This window comes from Oncorhynchus mykiss, chromosome 30, assembly GCF_057628025.1.
Source record: "Oncorhynchus mykiss isolate SJ-2025 chromosome 30, ASM5762802v1, whole genome shotgun sequence".
Classification (NCBI taxonomy): Eukaryota; Metazoa; Chordata; class Actinopteri; order Salmoniformes; family Salmonidae; genus Oncorhynchus; species Oncorhynchus mykiss.
Window position 1 is genome coordinate 16,884,497 of NC_143051.1, and position 20,560 is coordinate 16,905,056.

Sequence of the window (20,560 nt, forward strand, 5' to 3'; positions counted from 1 at the left end):
GAATTTAAGTCTGTTCTCTCTTTCTCTCGGAGGACCTGAGCCCTTGGACCATGCTTCAGGACTACCTGCCATGATGACTCCTTGCTGTCCCCAGTCCACCCGGCCTTGCTGCTGTTCCAGTTTCAACTGTTCTGCAGTTTCAACTGTTCTGCCTGTGGCTATGGAACCCTAAACTGTTCATTTTTACTCGAGGTGCTGTCCTGTTGCACCCTCTGCAACCACTGTGATCTCCACCCGGCACAGCCAGAAGAGGACTGGCCACCCCTCATAGCCTGGTTCCTCTCTAGGTTTCTTCCTAGGTTTTTTCCTTTCCAGGGAGTTTTTCCTAGCCACCGTGCTTCTACACCTGCATTGCTTGCTGTTTGGGGTTTTAGGCTGGGGCTATATAAATTGATTTGATTTGATAGAGGACTGAGGGTCTTCCAAATATTGAAAGTGTGTAAATAGTTACCCATGTTATTTTGTAAATATGTATATATATATATATATATATATATATATATATATATATATATATATATATATATATATATATATTTTGTTTGTCAATAATTATTTTTTTTCCCTATTTTTTTTTTTTTCATTTATTTTTCTCAAATAAATTTTTTGGGGGGGGTGTGTTAATACCATTTTGGTATTTTGTATATAGTTATTTGTTTCAAAATGTATACCTTCACCAATTTGGCAACTTGGGTACATTTGGGCTACTTGTGTGGGACACCTGGGTGACTTCATGATAAATGTCATGTAGCACACTCATTTTGGAAGTTATCATTCTGAAACTGTTGCCCGCTTATGTTTTTCACTGAAATTGTCCCCATCATCCTATCTGAATGTTTGTTTTATCTTGTTCATTGTAAAGATGATACAAAAATAAAAATAAGAAACGTATGTTTTTTTTCATTGTTTTATCTAAACCAGATATATTGTGTTATATTCTCCAACATTCAATTCACATTTACACAAACTTCAGAGTATTTTCTTTCAAATGGTACCAGGAATGTGCATATCCTTGGTTCTGTGCCTGAGCTACAGGCTGTTAGATTTGGGTATGTCTTCAGGCGGAAATTGCACAAAGTAGGGGGGAGCTCTAAGAGGTTTTAAGCAACTTTGGAAGTATGCTTGGGGTCATTGTCCATTTGGAAGACCCATTTGAGACCAATCTTTAACTTCCTGACTGATGTCTTGAGATGTTGCTTCAATATATACACATCATTTTCCTCCCTCATGACGCCATCTATTTTGTGAAGTGCACAAGTCCATCCTACAGCAAAGCACCCCCACAACATGATGCTGCCACCCCCACAACATGATGCTGCCACCCCCGTGCTTCATGGTTGGGATGGTGTTCTTCGGCATGCAAGCCTCACCCTTTTTCCTTCAAACATAAATAATGGTCATTATGGCCAAACATAATGACCAGAGGACATTTCTGGCTTTTTTTAATGGTGGTTTTGGAGCAGTGGCTTCTCCTTGCTGAGCGGCCTTTCAGGTTATGTCGATATAGGACTTGTTTTACTGTGGATATAGATACTATTGTACCCGTTTACTCCAGCATCATCACAAAGTCCTTTGCTGTTGTTCTGAGATTGATTTGCACTTTTTGTACCAAAGTACGTTCATCTCTAGGAGACAGAACGCGTCTCCTTCCTGAGCGGTATGACGGCTACGTGGTCCCATGGTGTTTATACTTGCGTACAATTGTTTGTACAGATGAACGTGGTACCTTCAGGTACCTTCATTCACCTTCAGGCATTTGGAAATTTCTCCCAAGGATGAACCAGACTTGTGGAGGTCTACAATTGTTCTTCCCCATGATGTCAAGGCCTTGAAATAAATCCACAGGTACACCTCCAATTGACTCAAATTATGTCAATTAGCCTATCAGAAGCTTCTAAAGCCACGACATAATCTTCGGGAATTTTCCAAGCTGTTTCAAGGCAGTCAGCTTCGTGTATGTAAACTTCTGACCCACTGGAATTGTGATACAGTGAATTATAATTGAAATAATCTGTCTGTAAATAATTGTTGGAAAAATTACTTACAAAGTAGATGTCCTAACAGACTTGCCAAAAATATAGTTTGTTAACAAGAAATTGTGGAGTGGTTGAAAAGCAAGTTAATGACTCCAACCTAAGTGTATGTAAACGTCAGACTTCAACTGTATCTACTACTTCTTCTCCGTGTTGATTTTCAGCAGACTTGATGCTTTGTTGATTAGTCCTTTCTCTCCCAGATCGGCATAGGTACTACACATTTATCTCATACCCTCACACTTGTTTAGATAAGGGTTGACCTATGTATTCTTGAATGAGTGCGAAACACTCAGAAGATGAAAGCACCTAAACATATCTCACAAAGCAGCTTTCCTCCTTCCTCCCCTGTTCTTAAAGGAACACGGACAGTCTTTTTCCATTTTCTTTTAAAGCAGTGGAACTGCTGCCAAAGTTAAACAAAGATTATATCTTCCTTAAAACCTGTTTCCAGTCACTGAATGTGGAGCGATGGAGAGAGTGAAAACACCCTATCTGGCTTCATGTGTCAGAGGCACAGCCTGTCTGCGAGCTTCATCTTCATCAGGTTCGAGATTCAGTGATAAACATACGCAAGGCTAGCTTGCGCATACTGTTCCTCTCCATCCAATCCATCACGCAGCCAAATGCTAACATGACACATCCCATCAATCCAAAGTTGGGGAGGACGAGTCGGCGCGTCTGAGAAATCGCCCATAATCAGCATACTGTGCTACTCTGTGCATCCAACTTCAGACTAAACTGGCGAGTCACTGCTAGACAGGCAAATTGGGGACATAGAGTGACATTTATAGGTGAGAGGCATGGCCCTTTCTGATTCTTTCGTATCTTATGGTTCATAAGAGCCTTGGAGACATGACAATGCCAATGACCACTATGTGAAACATACACGTCTTGCTGTCAAAACACCTAAGCTCAATGCCTCAGCAGCCTGTTCCAAGGTTGTGACTTGGACTCCGTTAATGAATCCCTATTCCCTCCCTACCCCGACTACTCCTCTCCCTTCCTTCACCGGCTCCCCCTCTCCCTTCCTCCATAGGCACCCCCTCTCCCTTCCTACCCAGACTCCTCCTCTCCCTTCCTACCCCGGCTCCTCTCCCTTCCTTCACAAGCACCCCCTCTCCCTTCCTACCCCGACTCCTCCTATCCCTTCCTTCACAGGCACCCCACTCTCCCTTCCTTCACCGGCTCCTCTCCCTTCCTTCCCCGGCTCCCCCTCTCCCTTCCTTCACCGGCTCCCCCTCTCCCTTCCTTCACCGGCTCCTCTCCCTTCCTACCCCGGCTCCTCTCCCTTCCTTCACAAGCACCCCCTCTCCCTTCCTACCCCGACTCCTCCTCTCCCTTCATTCACAGGCACCCCCTCTCCCTTCCTTCACAGGCACCCCCTCTCCCTTCCTACCCCGGCTCCTCCTCTCCCTTCCTTCCCCCGCTCCTCCTCTCCCTTCCTTCCCCCGCTCCTCCTCTCCCTTCCTTCCCCCGCTCCTCCTCTCTCTTCCTTCCCCGGCTCCCCCTCTCCCTTCCTTCCCCGACCGCCCCTTCCTTCCCCTCTCCCTTCCTTCCCCGACTGCCCCTCTCCCTTCCTTCCCCGACTGCCCCTCTCCCTTCCTTCCCCGACTGCCCCTCTCCCTTCCTTCCCCGACTGCCCCTCTCCCTTCCTTCCCCGACTGCCCCTCTCCCTTCCTTCCCCGACTCCTCCTCTCCCTTCCTTCACAGGCACCCCCTCTCCCTTCCTTCCGACTCCCCCTCTCCCTTCCTTCCCCGACTCCACCTCTCCCTTCCTTCCCCGACTCCCCCTCTCCCTTCCTTCCCCGACTCCCCCTCTCCCTTCCTTCCCCGACTCCCCCTCTCCCTTCCTTCCCCGACTCCCCCTCTCCCTTCCTACCCGGAATCCCCCTCTCCCTTCCTACCCGGAATCCCTCTTTCCCTTCCTACCCGGAATCCTTCTCTCCCTTCCTACCCGGAATCCTTCTCTCCCTTCCTACCCGGAATCCTTCTCTCCCTTCCTACCCGGAATCCTTCTCTCTCCCTTCCTACCCGGAATCCTTCTCTCTCCCTTCCTACCCGGAATCCTTCTCTCTCCCTTCCTACCCGGAATCCTTCTCTCTCCCTTCCTACCCGGAATCCTTCTCTCTCCCTTCCTACCCGGAATCCTTCTCTCTCCCTTCCTACCCGGAATCCTTCTCTCTCCCTTCCTACCCGGAATCCTTCTCTCTCCCTTCCTACCCGGAATCCTTCTCTCTCCCTTCCTACCCGGAATCCTTCTCTCCCTTCCTACCCGGAATCCTTCTCTGCCTTCCTAGCCCGAACTGCAAAACATTACAGATCCCACAGGGCCTAACAGTTTACCAAATTATTCTGCTAAGTCATTAAGAACCCAGGAGGAGGAAAAGTTATTTCTACTTAGGAGACTCATCTAGAAGATTTGTTTCCATACGTGTCTTAGAGAGACAAACTTAAACTATGCAGTGTAACTTGTACTCCTTGTAGATTAAAAGATAGAAGATAGTTTTGAAGAACATTGAACCAGAAGGAGGTTTCTGGCACGGGAGGGAATGATATTTAGATATTTTTTTCCTCAGAAACACCATTAATAAATGCCCTAGGCTTTCAACCTGCCTTGACTTTGCCTCCAACCCACATTTATGGTGCTTCTCCCCATAGGAGTCCCAGTTCTCATACAAACCACAGCTGCTTCTATGCCATCTAGTGGCCAAGGTATTAAAAAAACGACAGTGGGGAGTACCAGCGTCCGCTTCCATTGAGGGGAGTGACAGCATCAGCTTCCATTGAGGGGAGTGACAGCATTAGCTTCCATTGAGGGGAGTGACAGCATTAGCTTCCATTGAGGGGAGTGACAGCATCAGCTTCCATTAAGGGGAGTGACAGCATCAGCTTCCATTGAGGGAAGTGACAGCATCAGCTTCCATTGAGGGGAGTGACAGCATCAGCTTCCATTGAGGGGAGTGACAGCATCAGCTTCCATTGAGGGGAGTGACATCATCAGCTTCCATTGAGGGGAGTGACATCATCAGCTTCCATTGAGGGGAGTGACCTCATCAGCTTCCATTGAGGGGAGTGACAACATCAGCTTCCATTGAGGGGAGTGACCTCATCAGCTTCCATTGAGGGGAGTGACCTCATCAGCTTCCATTGAGGGGAGTGACAGCATCAGCTTCCATTGAGGGGAGTGACCTCATCAGCTTCCATTGAGGGGTGACCTCATCAGCTTCCATTGAGGGGAGTGACAACATCAGCTTCCATTGAGGGGAGTGACATCATCAGCTTCCATTGAGGGGAGTGACAACATCAGCTTCCATTGAGGGGAGTGACAACATCAGCTTCCATTGAGGGGAGTGACATCAGCTTCCATTGAGGGGAGTGACCTCATCAGCTTCCATTGAGGGGAGTGACAACATCAGCTTCCATTGAGGGGAGTGACATCATCAGCTTCCATTGAGGGGAGTGACCTCATCAGCTTCCATTGAGGGGAGTGACAACATTAGCTTCCATTGAGCACATCTTCTCTTCTGTTTGATTCCCCCACGCAAATGTGTCAGCAGCCAGGTCATAAAAGGCTCAGGAAGAGAAGACAACTCACTCTGTAGGATTGTGATGCATGGCCGTGCTGATTGCATGCGCTTTATATTAGCATGCAAATGTGATTTGCGGGGTCTGGATACGACCGAGGCTCTGGGTCTGGGCAGAGAGAGCGTTTGGCCCAATAAAAGCACCACCGCCACTCAGGAGCTACTTTTCAAAAGAGCCCATTCGTCGTCCACTTAAATAAGATGAATTATCTCATAGAAAAAGGTATACGATTGAAAATGCCTCTTCCCGGATTGAGAAAATGAAAGTCTCATTCTCTTCATCTCTCTCTCCATCTCATTCAGGAGGATAGAGTGATAAGTGCCATCTCTCATGAAGACAGAAGGGCATTTTCTGCTTGGCGAGAGAACAATATGAGCGTTCAGGGAGTCGTGTGTCTGTCTGAGTGTTTATCAAGTTAACGGAGTAGCAGGGATTTCTACCGGTGTGGCCTAATCCTTTAAGCTCTTTAATAAACAACTAAATATATAGTCATTCCTCAGTGGGCATCGAGCCAAGCTTATAAGATCTTCTCCAAGTCTGTACTCTACCACAGATTAAAGCCGTTTTTTTTTCAACTTTACCAGACATTGTACCAGACAGATGGCTCATTAAAGATACAGTATTAATGGTCACCTACATAATAGAAACACACGTTTTATTCCTGATCCCCTGAACGTCAAACGAGGATATCCTTTCTTTGTGTTAATGGGACAAGACCAGGACAAACGCTGGCCCCAATCATAGCCTGGCCAGGTAGACACATGGTGATCAAAAACTCCTGGCCCTACACAAAACATAACACCTAAACCCTAGGTTGGCCATGCTAAGAATCGAGAAGAAAAAGAAACGCACACCTATTAAGACGAGGTGCTGGCTAGCGGAGTGGATCACTTGAAAATAAAAGGAGAGCTGCACACTCTAGGAGCTCAGATGCAAAAATGTAATGTCCAACGTTTCGACAGCCAAGCTGTCTTCATCAGGGTGTAATCAAACACTGCGGGATGCCTCGTTTATATAGTGTCAAATGACACAGGTGTCTGTAATCATGGCCAAGTGTGGCCTAATATCATTGGTTAATTATCAAATATTAAAATGGCATACAAAGAACAGCATACAAACAACAAATGGATAGCATACATTCCTTTTAGACTACACATGCTTACAAACAATTACAATGGCAAAGTCACAATAATCTTGTGACCTGTGTCATTTGACACTATATAAATGAGTCATCCCGCAGTGTTTGATTATATCCTGATGAAGACAGCTTAGCTGTCGAAACGTTGGACATTACATTTTTGCATATGAGCTCCTAGAGTGTGCGGCTCTCCTTTATGGCCATGCTAAGAAGACACAAACCCTAGGTAAGGTCACGGTTGGCCGTCCTAAGAAGACACAAACCCTAGGTAAGGTCACGGTTGGCCTTGCTAAGCAGACACAGAAGGTAGCTCGCTAGCATCCTTACCGTGCAGAGGTCCTTGTACTGCATCTTCTGAAACTTGGTGTCGGCGTTGCCGGCACAGAGCTCCACGTATCCCAGAACCACCTGGAACACAGTGTTGTGGATGGCCTGGGTGAAGTGCATGTGGAGCTGGTCCATGGCCGTCTATAGAGAGAGGAGACACAGGGGCCCAAATTATTACACGGGACGGATAACGTCGTAAGACCTGTTTGAAGTGCAGTTGGAGATGTCATTGACATGGCGATGTTACGGATGGTCTAGGTGTAGTGCATGTGGAGCTGGTCCATGGCCTAACAGAATTCAATCATTAACGTTAAGAAAAGATCCCTCTACACAATTCAAACCACACTGCAGTTACCACAAAACTACCACTAACAGGTTCCAATAATCATCATAAACGGATCATTTTTTACAAATAGACCTACTTAACGCAACAATGCTGTTACGTTAGTAAGTGGGAATATGCATCTTTCAAATTATTTGCGATGGATATAAAGCGCGCCGCACGACATCAACATTAACAGTTGGGGGAAAAATCTCTGATTACAGAAATTGCAGTTGATATGCAGCCATTGCCAATGGCCTACTTGAGTTGCGAGGTAATTTCTAAATGAAGTGCATAACAGGTCTTTCAAATGAAATGTCTCATGCGCCAAATACAACAGGTGTAGGTAGACCTTACAGTGAAATGCTTACTTACAAGCCCTTAACCAACAATGCAGTTCAGAAAATACCCCCAAAAAATAAGAGATAAGAATAACAAATAATTAAAGAGCAGCAGTAAATAACAATAGCGAGGCAAAATACATGGGGCACCGGTGTCGAGGTAATTGAGGTAATGTGTACATGCTACCGCTTGCTGTGCGTTAGCAGAGAGAACAGATTGACGAAATTCGAGCAAGGGTTGCCTTCCAGTGAGACATCATAGATTGTAACATTCTCTGTTTCACAGAAACATGGCTCTCTCGAGAAATTGTCGGAATTGGTTCAGCCACCGGGCTTCTCCACGCATCGCACCGACAGAGATAAATACCTTGCTGGGAAGAGGACGGGCGGACGTGTAAGCTTCATGATTAACAACTTATGGTGTAATCATAACAACAGACAGTAACTCAAGTCCACCCATTCCTTACAATCAAATGCAGGCCATTTTACCTACCAAGAGAATTCTCGTTATAGTCACAGCTGTGTACATTCCCCCTCAAGCAGACACCAAGACGACCACCAAGGAACGTCACTGGACTATATGCAAACTGGAAACAATATATCCTGAGGCTGCATTTACTGTAGCTGGGGATTTTAACAAAGCAAATTTGAGAACAAGGCTACCTAAATTCTATCAGCATATTGATTGCGCTATGCGCAATACCCTTGACCACTGCTACTCTAACTTCCGCGATGCATACAAAGCCCTCCCCGCCCTCCCTTCAGCAAATCCGACCACAACGCCATCTTGCTCCTTCCGTCTTATAGGCAGAAACTCAAACAGGATGTACAAGTGACGAGAACCATTCAACGCTGGTCCAACCAATCGGAAGCCACGCTTCAAGATTGTTTTGATCACGCAGACTTAATATGTTCCGGTCAGCCTCTGAACAACATCAACGTATACGCTGACTCGGTGAGTGCATTTATAAAGAATTGCATTGGAGATGTTGTACCCACTGTGACTATTAAAAGCTACCCTAACCAGAAACCGTGGATGGATGGCGGCATTCGCGCAAAAATGAAAGTGCGATCCAACAGATTTAACCATGGAAAGAGGTCTGGGAATAAGACTGAATATGAATAGTGTCGTTATTCCCTTCGCAAGGCAATCAGACAAGCGAAATGCCAGTACCGGGACAAGGTGGGGTCGCAATTCAACGGCTCAGACATGAGACATATGTGGCAGCGTCTACAGGAAATCACAGACTACAAAAAGAAAACCAGCCACATCATTCTACCAGACAAACTAAAACACCTTCTTTGCCTGCTTTGAGGATAATACATTGCCACCGTCGCATCCCGCTAACAAGAACCACGCCCCCCCACCCCCTCTCTATGGCTAACGTGAGTAAATCATTTAAAATGCGTTAACCCTCACAAGGCAGCTGGCCCAGATGGTATCACTCAGAGCATGCACAGACCAGCTGGATGGTGTGTTTGAATATGTCTGTAATCTCTCCCTATCCCAGTCTGCTGTCTCCACATGCTTCAAGATGGCTACCATTGTTCCTGTAACAAAGGCAAAGATAACTGATAGAAATTACTACCGCTCCGTAGCACTCACGTCTGTCATCATGAAGTGCTTTGAGGGACTAGTCAAGGATCATATCACCTCCAACTTACCGGACACCCTAGACCCATTTCAGTTTGAATACCGCCATCAGGTCCACAAACAACTCAATCGCCATCACACTGCACAATCCCATCGGGACAAAAGGAATACCTATGTAGGAATGCTGTTCATTGACTACAGCTCAGCATTCAACACCATAGTGCCATCCAAGCTCATCATCAAGCTGGAGGCCCTGGGTCTCAACCCCGCCCTGTGCAATTGGGTCCTGGACTTTGCGACGGGCCGCCCCCAGGTGGTGGAGGTAGGAAACAACATCACTTCGCTGACCCTCAGCACTGGGGCCCCACAAGGGTGCATGCTCAGCCCCCTCCTGTACTCCCTGTTCACCCACGACTGCGTGGCCATGCACGCCTCCAACTCAATCATCAAGTTTGCAGACAACACTACAGTAGTGGGCATGGATTACCAACAGCGACTAGACAGCCTACAGGGAGGAGGTGAGGGCACTCGGAGTGTGGTGTCAGGAAAACAACCTCTCACTCAACGTCAACAAAACAAAGGAGATTATCGTGGACTTCAGGAAACAGCAGAGGGAGCACCCCCTTATCCACATCGAAGGGACAGCAGTGGAGAAGGTGGAAGGTTTTAAATTCCTTGGCGTACACATCACAGACAAACTGAATTGGTCCACCCACACAGACAGTGTGGTGAAGGCGGTGCAGTATCAGGGCTGTATCAGCCTGGCACGGCAACTGCACAGCCCTCAACCCCAAGGCTCTCCAGAGGGTGGTGCGGTCTGCACAACGCATCACCTGGGGCAAACTACCTGCCCTCCATGACACATACAGCAGCCGATGTCACAGGAAGGCCAAAAAGATCACCAAGGACAACAACCACCCAAGCCACTGCCTGTTCACATCGCTACCATCAAGAAGGCGAGGTCAGCACATGTGCATCAAAGCTGGGACCGAGAGACTGAAAAACAGAATCTATCTCAAGGCCAACAGACTGTTAAACAGCAATTACTAACTCAGAGAGGCTGCTGCCTACATTGAGACCCAATCACTGGCCACTTTAATAAATGGATCATTAGTCACTTTATACAATGCCACTCTAAATAATGCCACTTTAATAATGTTTACATATCTTACATTACTCATGTCACACTGTATTATATACCATCTATTGCACCTTGCCTATGCCGCTCGGCCTTCGCTCATCCATATTTTTATATGTACATATTCTCATTCACCCCTTTAGATTTGTTTGCATTAGGTAGTTGTTGGGGAATTGTTAGATTACTTGTTAGATATTACTGCACAGTCGAACTAGAAGCACAAGCATTTCACTACACTCGCATTAACATCTACTAACCATGTGTACGTGACAAATCAAATTTGATAAGATTTGATTTGTAGTGCACTACTATTGACCAGAGCCCGATACTTTAGACCAGGGCCTGAAGGTCAGCAATCTGCTTTGTACATGGATACAGTGAACATAGTGAGTGTAGTGTGTGTGTGTGTGTCACGCGCCCCAACAAAGAGCGAAAGGGCCCTGAGCCAGTCAACAATAGGTATTTGAGTTTGAGAGCATGCACTACACTCACTACTCCCCTGCTGGCTTTTATCATTGTGGAGAACACAACCATTGCGATTGTGGATAGCCTACTCCAAAAAGCTCCTGATCAGCTGATGACGCAATCTCCGGAGCCAAGGGCCACTCTCGTCTCATGGCTGATGATGTCAATCAAATAGATACGCTAATCATCACGTCAGCATGTTTTTGTTTCCTACACGAGTAGCTTTGCAATAGGAGAAATTTACAGGTCATGTTATAGGCATAAGAGTTATTTGCCTGTTTGTCTACCAGGTAAACGAACGACTTGTTACAAGACAAGCTCTATATCTGTGTTAGAATACTCATTCGAACTATACTATTTGTGACGTAAATTGAGTATGTAGTATGCTTATTGGTCATAGTATGGATATAGTTAGTATGCGAAAAGTTCCCAGATGTTGTACTACATTCGTCAAACTACGAAGTATACAAGCAGTGGACAATATTTCTGTGCTTTTAAGGCCCATAATGCATATATTCCAAAAATGGGCGTGGCTTCATAACATTTTCAGATTTGAAGGAAATGGCGGAAAATATGCAGCCGGAGTCTGACGAACGTGGATACAAAATGGTAGTATAATTATTTGTACTAACTATGACAAATTTAAGAACATGTTGAGCACTGTAATAAAAAAGTAATGACTTTTCCAATAAGGTATGTTACACGTTATGTTGGCTGACAATATATTAGCTACGCTATCCTTACAAACCGCATAGCATATCATTACAGCAGTTGCTTGTATATACCGGTATGTTAGCTAGCTATCTAACATTGTCAGTATTGCCAGTATATTAACTAGCTATATTTTATCTAACTACCCAACATTTAATGACTTGATCATTTATGTCATTCTTAGCTTAGCTAAGTGGTAGAATCGTTGTGCGTTCTCAGTGGACATTGTTAAGGAAGTTGTAAGATGTCTAAACTTGTCATTTGTTATGCTAACAAGCTAGCAAGAAGTTGCATAACAACAGCATCAACTTCCGGTACGTGCTAGTACACTCAACTGAAAGGACACCGTTCGTTTACAGTATACTAAAATGAACTAATAGTACATACTCATCAAGTATGTGGTGTACAGTATGTTAGTAAGGGTATTCGAACAAAGCTTATGTCTTCTCTAACACCTATCATTTACCACTACACTAAAAGTGCACTGTGCTGAAAAGTTTGCATAACATTTTAGTAATTTAGCAGATGCTCTTACCCAGAGCGACTTACAGGAGCAATTGGGGTTAAGTGTCTTGCTCAAGGGCACATCAACAGATGTTTCACCTAGTCGGCTTCTGGATTTGAACCAGCGACCTTTAGGTTACTGGCCCAACACTCAACCACTAGGCTACCTGCCTAGACATAGATTTGTTCGACAAACCGGATACTTTGCCAGAGTTTCAGGCAGGAATAGAGATCTGCAGTGCTTGTCTTCACTCACACATCTCTGTGAGCCTCACCCTTAGTGAGTAAAAGTGATGAATTTGCATGGAAGGAAGTGGTGGAAGCTTTTCTGGTGATGTCTGGCTCATTTTCGCAGTGAAGTGGGGTGTGAGTATGTGTGCAAGAGACTGACAGTTGATAACAGCTGACTCATCTGAGCCCTCACACACCATCCATCTCAGTACAGAGTTACACTGACACACACGTGTAAAAATACAGACACCCTCTCTTTAATGAAAGTGCACACAACACAGAAAAACAAGCATCCACAAAAAAAAAAAATCTCTCTCTCTACGGAGGCCGACAGACATCATTTGACACCACAATACACTGCCATATCTCCAGGGTTGTTTTTTGGTGGCAGTTCTTACCCCTGACAGTCCCAAGAACAAAGCAATACAATCAATCTTTGTGATGGTGACAGCTTGTCGCAAACTGTCTACGCGATTGTGTGCTTCCGTCATCCCAAAATCAATCCCATGGAAAAGGGGGATGTTTCCCCATCTTGTGTGTGTGGTGGAAAATCTTTACCAGTGACAGATCTGTGATTTGCAGGAAGTATTGGGGGGAGAAGACGGTGTAAAAAAACACAAGACCGGTATGAATCATCACCTCTGATCAACACCGTGGGGAGAGAGAAGGAGAGAGATGGAGGGAGAAACAGGGAGCACAACAGAGGGAAGGGGGAGGAAAGGGGGATACCAAAACGGGCGTCAACCCAGGAATGAATCATCTCACCACATCAGAGGGAGAGACGTAAGGTCAGACAGGTAGGTAGAGAGAAAGACAGAGAAAGAGAGATCGAGAACAATATACAGAAGGAAGAGGGAGAAAGGGGGGGGGAATGGATTACAAAAGGATCAGGAAGGAAGCCGACAGAGCAGAGATCTGTTGCTAGAGGTCTCTCACCTGGGTCTTTTCCAGGAGGGTGTACGCCAGCTGAACTCTGGTGTAGTGGGAGACATCAAAGTGCTTGCAGGTTTTAGACAAGGCCACATCCAGCTGCTCCTGTTGGGTGGGTAGAGGGGAATGAGGGGATATGAGGAGGGATATGGTCATGAATCAACTCCTTGGGCCAAGAGAAACAGCTTCCATAATGGAGGGCTGAGGCTGCTGTCTTTAAAGTCTGAGTGCCAAATGGCACACTATTCACTATTTAGTGCACTACTATATAGGGCTCTGGCCAAAAGTAGTGCACTCCGTAGGGAATTGGGTTCCATTTGGGACACAGACTACATGTCAGTCAGAGAGAGCAAGGGAGAGCCAGGTTTCTGGAGGGGACGAGAGATACACACTCAGCCTCCCCAAGGTCAAAGGAGCGCCACCATTAACATTAAACAGAGCTGCTGCGTGAGAGAAATACACTGGCAGGGGGCCTCCCGAGTGACGCAGCCTAAGGGACTGCATCGCAGTGCTAGCTGTGCCACTAGAGATTCTGAGTTTGAGTCCAGGCTCTGTCGCAACCAGGAGACCAATGGAGCGGTCCACAAATGGCCCAGCGTCGTCCGGGTTAGAGGAAGGTTTGGCCGGCAGGGATGTCCTTGTCCTATTGCGCACTAGCGACGGTCGCCAGGTGTACGGTGTTTCCTCCGACACATTGGTGCGGCTGGTTTACGGATTAAGTGGGCATTGTGTCAAGAAGCAGCGCGGCTTGGTTGGGTTGTGTTTCAGAGGACGCACGGCTCTCAACCTTCGCCTCTCCTGAGTCCGTATGGGAGTTGCAGCGATGAGACAATTGGATACCACGAAATTGGGGAGAGAAAAAAAAGCACGGCTCTCGACCTTCGCCTCTCCTGAGTCCGTATGGGAGTTGCAGCGATGAGACAATTGGATACCACGAAATTGGGGAGAGAAAAAAAAAAAAAAATGTTTTTTTTTTAAACAGGGTGGCAGGGACGGTGTCGAATTAGACAACATTTTGTTTACAGCAGAAGATGGAGTTACTGTAGTTCTGGCTAAGAATGGAAAGCATAGAAATTGTGCATCGAAGTTATCATACTATGGCAATTTTATTTGAGAAAGCAAAGTACATTACATTCTACAAATGTTATGAATTTTATATGAAAATACTGTAGATTTTATCATTTCTTTCCTACCAAATACTTTAATTATGAATGTGTATGCAAATGAACATACAAATTGTTTCATTCAGATTTCTTCTTCCATAGACACCTGCGCTTTTTGGTAGAGAAAGCAGGATTAAAGAGCATGATGAGAAAACGTGTTGCAGATTCACTGAAGCTAGCAGGAAGGGTTTCACGCCAGACTGGCTACCTCCCAATTACATCTCTCCAGCAGCACCCGCCATCCACCATTCGACCACCAGAGCCACACAGCGGATCAGTTTAGAGACCAAGTGGTGGTGGTGGTGGTGTCACACATTCACATGGCATCCAGGTAATGAACCTCCCTAAGCGTGGATGTGGGAATGGCTTTTTAAATATGTTAATATGTAGCAGGAAAAACAGAAAACGGTCAATGTTAAGATAAAACACTAAGTCTCTCGTTTAACTGTAGGCATTTAAACAATTACAGGGAAGGTGATGTTCATATTTAATATGTTCAGTGTCAAACAACCTTTGAGATGTATGATAAATCGCAGTGTTCTTAACCAATAGAAATAGTTAGTAAACCTATGTGTGGCTACCATGCACCGGAGACCATGGTTCAATCCCCGTCTCTAGCCATGCTCCTGTGTCTCCATATCTCCATCTGGTTCTCAACGGTCTTAATGAAAGCGGAACACTAAAAGGTAGAGTGGATTTCCTCTCTTTTTAAAAGAAAAAGAAGAAACAAGGGAAAAAAGCTCCTCCGTACCTCTATTTGCTCCAGAGTGTCTTGTAGCTTGGAATTCAACTCACTGTGAATGAAAGGACATTGTTAGGTCAGTTCCCTGCTGATCACCTAGACACGAGACAAGGTTTCACTTGGCCTCCATCAGTGACCTAGAACTCTAAGGTATCACTCATCCTGACCTGCAGAAACACGCCGTCACCATACTCTAACACACAGAGACAGGGAAAAAAAGCCATTGTCCGTTTTGTACAAAGCAACACGGTATTTCACAAATGGTGTTTCCTGACTCATTATCATTTCCCTAGTGAAAGGCAACACCTTGAACAACTGCGTGTGGCTGTACTCAAAGTGCTGAACTTTCTCAGTTCGATTTGCCATTTCTGATACAAAGAACATTGTGCTGAATGCTGGATCTAGTCTTTATAGGTTGCTGTCTTGCAGTTGTTTCAAAGTCTTAGTTGATTAGAGGACGGTGTTGGCAACATCAAAGAACAAACTGAATCTACTGTACACTGAGTGTACAAAACATTAGGAACACCTGCTCTTTCCATGACAAAGACTGACCAGGTGAATCCGGGTGACAGCTATGGTCCCTTATTGACGTAACCTGTTAAATCCACTTCAATCAAAATGTTATTTGTCACACGCGCCGAATACAACAAGTGCAGACTTTACAGTGAAATGCTTACTTACGAGCACTTTCCCAACAATGCAGTTAAAAGTATGAAAATTAACAAATAGATACAAATAAAATAGTAACACAATAAAACATCAAGGCTATATACAGGCTATATACAAAGACTACAGGTAGGACTACGAGTACCGAGTCAGTGTACTGGGGTGATTGATTGAGGTATGTACAAGTACATTTGAAGTCGCAAGTTTACATACACTTAGGTTGTCATTAAAACTTGTTTTTCAACCACACACACAAATTTCATGTTAACAAACTATAGTTTTGGAAAGAGAGAGAGGCTTGCAAGCCGAAGAACACCATCCCAACCGTGAAGCATGGGGGTGGGAGCATCATGTTGTGGGGGTGCATTGCTGCAGGAGGGACTGGTGCACTTCACAAAATAGATGGCTTCACAAGGAAGGAAAATTATGTGGCTACATTGAAGCAACATCTCAAGACATCAGTCAGGAAGTTAAAGCTTGGTCGCAAATGGGTCTTCCAAATGGACAATGACCCCAAGCATAATGCCAAAGTTGTGGCAAAATGGCTTAAGGACAACAAAGTCAAGGTATTGTACTGGCCATCACAAAGCCACAGTGGCCATCACAAAGCCTGACCTCAGTCCCATAGAAAATTTGTGGGCAGAACTGAAAAAGCATGTGCAAGCAAGGAGGCCTGCAAACCTCAGGAGGAATGGGCCAAAATACACCCAACTTATTGTGGGAAGCTTGTGGAAGGCTACATGAAATGTTTGACCTAAGTTAAACAATTTAAAGGCAATGCTACCAAATACTAATTGAGTGTATGTAAACGTGTGACCAACTAGGAATGTGATGAAAGAAATAAAAGCTGAAATACATCATTCTCTCTAATATTATTATGACATTTAACATTGTTAAAATAAAGTGGTGATCCTAACTGACCTAAGACAGGGAATTTTTACTTGGATTAAATGTCAGGAATTGTGAAAAACTGAGTTTAAATGTATTTGGCTAAGGTGTATGTAAACTTCCGACTTCAACTGTAGGTAGGCGGTGAAAAGCAGAAAGTCCAGGTAGCCATTTAATTAACTGTTCAGCGTCTTATGGCTTTGCGGTAGAAGCTGTTCAGGAACCTTTTGGTCCCAGACTTGGCGCTCCGTGTGGATGAAGGGGAGGAGACGGGTTAAAGAAGGATTTTCAAGCCTTGAGACACAGATTGTGCATGTGTGCAAGACAAAATATTTAAGTGCCTTTCCCGACTGTACCCTGGCAGAGACTTCAGCCACAGTAGTGTCAGAGACAGGGCAGGCAGAGACTTCAGCCACGGTAGTGTCAGAGACAGGGCAGGCAGAGACTTCAGCCACGGTAGTGTCAGAGACAGGGCAGGCAGAGACTTCAGCCACGGTAGTGTCAGAGACAGGGCAGGCAGAGACTTCAGCCATGGTAGTGTCAGAGACAGGGCAGGCAGAGACTTCAGCCATGGTAGTGTCAGAGACAGGGCAGGCAGAGACTTCAGCCATGGTAGTGGCAGAGACTTCAGCCATGGTAGTGGCAGAGACAGGGCAGGCAGAGACTTCAGCCATGGTAGTGGCAGAGACAGGACAGGCAGAGACTTCAGCCATGGTAGTGGCAGAGACTTCAGCCATGGTAGTGGCAGAGACTTCAGCCATGGTAGTGGCAGAGACTTCAGCCATGGTAGTGGCAGAGACTTCAGCCATGGTAGTGTCAGAGACAGGGCAGGCAGAGACTTCAGCCATGGTAGTGGCAGAGACTTCAGCCATGGTAGTGGCAGAGACTTCAGCCATGGTAGTGGCAGAGACTTCAGCCATGGTAGTGGCAGAGACAGGGCAGGCAGAGACTTCAGCCATGGTAGTGGCAGAGACTTCAGCCATGGTAGTGGCAGAGACTTCAGCCATGGTAGTGGCAGAGACTTCAGCCATGGTAGTGGCAGAGACTTCAGCCATGGTAGTGGCAGAGACTTCAGCCATGGTAGTGGCAGAGACTTCAGCCATGGTAGTGGCAGAGACAGGGCAGGCAGAGACTTCAGCCATGGTAGTGTCAGAGACAGGGCAGGCAGAGACTTCAGCCATGGTAGTGGCAGAGACAGGGCAGGCAGAGACTTCAGCCATGGTAGTGGCAGAGACTTCAGCCATGGTAGTGGCAGAGACAGGGCAGGCAGAGACTTCAGCCATGGTAGTGGCAGAGACTTCAGCCATGGTAGTGGCAGAGACTTCAGCCAATGTAGTGGCAGATACAGGGCAGGCAGAGACTTCAGCCACAGTAGTGTCAGAGACAGGGCAAGCAGAGGAGACCCTGTACAGCTGTTTTGATCATAGAATTAGAAATGACTAGAATGGACATTCCAATTCAAGTCAATGTTTAGTCCATTCTAGTATTTCTGTTCCTATGGTTTTATCCAGTCTCTCACTGAGAGGGCTAATTAACATGAAGTGTACTGCTTCTCTCTCTGAGTAAACCTCTACTGACAGGGGGGAGTAGGGACTAGGGTGGAACGCACCAACCCCCTGCTGTGTGCTGCCCCACTTTAATGATCAGACGGAATGCATTAAAAAGGAGAAGAAAGAAACTCAACTAAATCCCTCTACCTCGTCAGGCGCTGTGGGCATGAAAGGGGGAGGGGCCCTTTTCAATTAACATTGGTAATATGTTGGAGAGGAGCTGTGGGAAAAGCGTAACAGAAGGGGACACAGGCAGGCTGTTGGCGCCTATGGTGGGTTGGAAGGACACACAGAAGGCAAGGATGTCAGTGGGAATACTGTAATTGAAGAGCATCTTAACATGGAGCGCGAAGCAAAAGGGAGGCAGGCAGGCAGGCAGGGAGGGGGAGAGAGAGAGAGACTCAGGGGTGTTTTTAATTCTCCTCATATGCATAATGAACTCATTGACAAGATGAGACTCCGTTCCCCAATGCCACTAACACATCAACCACATAACTCTCGCTTCCCAAATAACAGTCCAACAATGCTATTAGGAGAGCAGAGTGAGACAGTCTGAACTGGCAGTCCTTTTGTCTGTCTAGTTTAACTGTCCAGGCTTAAGCCACTAGAATGTAACTAGACCATAAACCTGTGACTGTCGTCTTTTTTTGTTTGTCTACCCAAACTAGGGTATCCAGCACCTCAGTGGTCCATTGTGTCTGGATCGTAAGAATCTGATTGGAGGGCTTAGTCCCCATCTGACATTAGAAGATGAAAAATAGAGAAAGCAATTACCCAGATACACATATCTGGATGTGTAGGTTCTATATTCTCTGACCTTTCTCAGAACAAGGGACTATTTGACATGGGAAAGCGTGGTGGTTCAGACGGCTATACTATGGACAGCATAGAAGATGACAAGCATTCAAATGGACGCATTGTCTGTGTTCTGGCGTCTGCAGCCTTCCTGTCAACTTCCTTGGAAGGCTGCTTAGGATATGAACTAAAGCAGGTGTATTCAACTCTGACCCGGAGCCTGCTGGTATTCTGTTCTACTTGCACCCACCTGGTGTCCCAGGTCTAAAATCAGTCCCTGGTTAGAGAGGAACAATGACAAAAAAAAGCAGTGGAACTGGCTTCGAGGTCCAGAGTTGAGTTTGAGGGAATGAAATAATATATTCTAGCTCTGAAATGTGTCCGTTGAATCTGACAAATGGAGATGTCTGTGTCACGGCTGCAAATGTCAGAACACAGATGACTGTCTGTTGGAGAAGTGACATGTTATGTTCCATTACATGACAAGGTCATCGTGATGTGTTTGTGTGAAACAGCTTGGACACGTCATGTGTCAACTCAATCATCAAGTTTGTTGACGACACGACAGCGGGTGGCCAACAATGAGACAGCCTACAGGTGAGGAGGTTAGAGCCCAGGCAGCGGTCGGCCAACAATGAGACAGCCTACAGGTGAGGAGGTTAGAGCCCAGGCAGCGGTCGGCCAACAATGAGACAGCCTACAGGTGAGGAGGTTAGAGCCCAGGCAGCGGTCGGCCAACAATGAGACAGCCTACAGGTGAGGAGGTTAGAGCCCAGGCAGCGGTCGGCCAACAATGAGACAGCCTACAGGTGAGGAGGTTAGAGCCCAGGCAGCGGTCGGCCAACAATGAGACAGCCTACAGGTGAGGAGGTTAGAGCCCAGGCAGAGTGGTGCCAGGAAAATAACCTCTCCCTCAATATCCCAAAAACTAAGGAGCAGATCGTAGACTACAGCAGACAGAAGAGGGAGCATCACCCCATCCAATCAACTGGGCCGCAATAGCGAGGGTCAAAAGATTAAAGTTTGTTTAGATGGTGGGCCAAAGCCAAAAAGAGTAAAGTTGACCGATCCCCGTTGAGGAAGTAGATAATTTTTTTGTATATGACATGGTGAAGTGTGATTCATCACGCCAAAGAACGTGTTCCACTGCTCCAGAGTCCAATGTTGGTGAGCTTTACACCACTCCAGCCGACGCTTGGCATTGCGCATGGTGATCCTAGGCTTATGTGCAGATGCTCAGCCACAGAAACCCATTTCATGAAGCTCCCGACAAACAGTTATTGTGCTGACGTTGCTTCCAGAGGCGTTTTGGAACTCGGTAGTGAGTGTTGCAACCAAGGACAGACAATGTTTACGTGCTACTCGTTTCGACACTTGGCGGTCCCGTTCTGTGAGCTTGTGTGGCCTACCACTTTGCGGCTGAGCTGTTGTTGC

At 46.1% G+C, this 20,560-nt stretch overlaps 1 protein-coding gene across 1 annotated transcript in view; it reads right to left on the reverse strand.

The window, feature by feature from the left end:
- Window positions 1-20,560, reverse strand: part of vps50 (VPS50 EARP/GARPII complex subunit) — a 222,461-nt gene that overhangs the window by 142,627 nt on the left and 59,274 nt on the right. The window contains exons 10-12 of the mRNA XM_036971386.2: window positions 15,237-15,279; window positions 13,329-13,427; window positions 7,087-7,227 (exon numbers count right to left, since the gene is read on the reverse strand). Of these exons, the coding sequence (XP_036827281.1) occupies window positions 7,087-7,227; window positions 13,329-13,427; window positions 15,237-15,279 (283 nt within the window). The remainder of the gene's footprint in view (window positions 1-7,086; window positions 7,228-13,328; window positions 13,428-15,236; window positions 15,280-20,560) is intronic.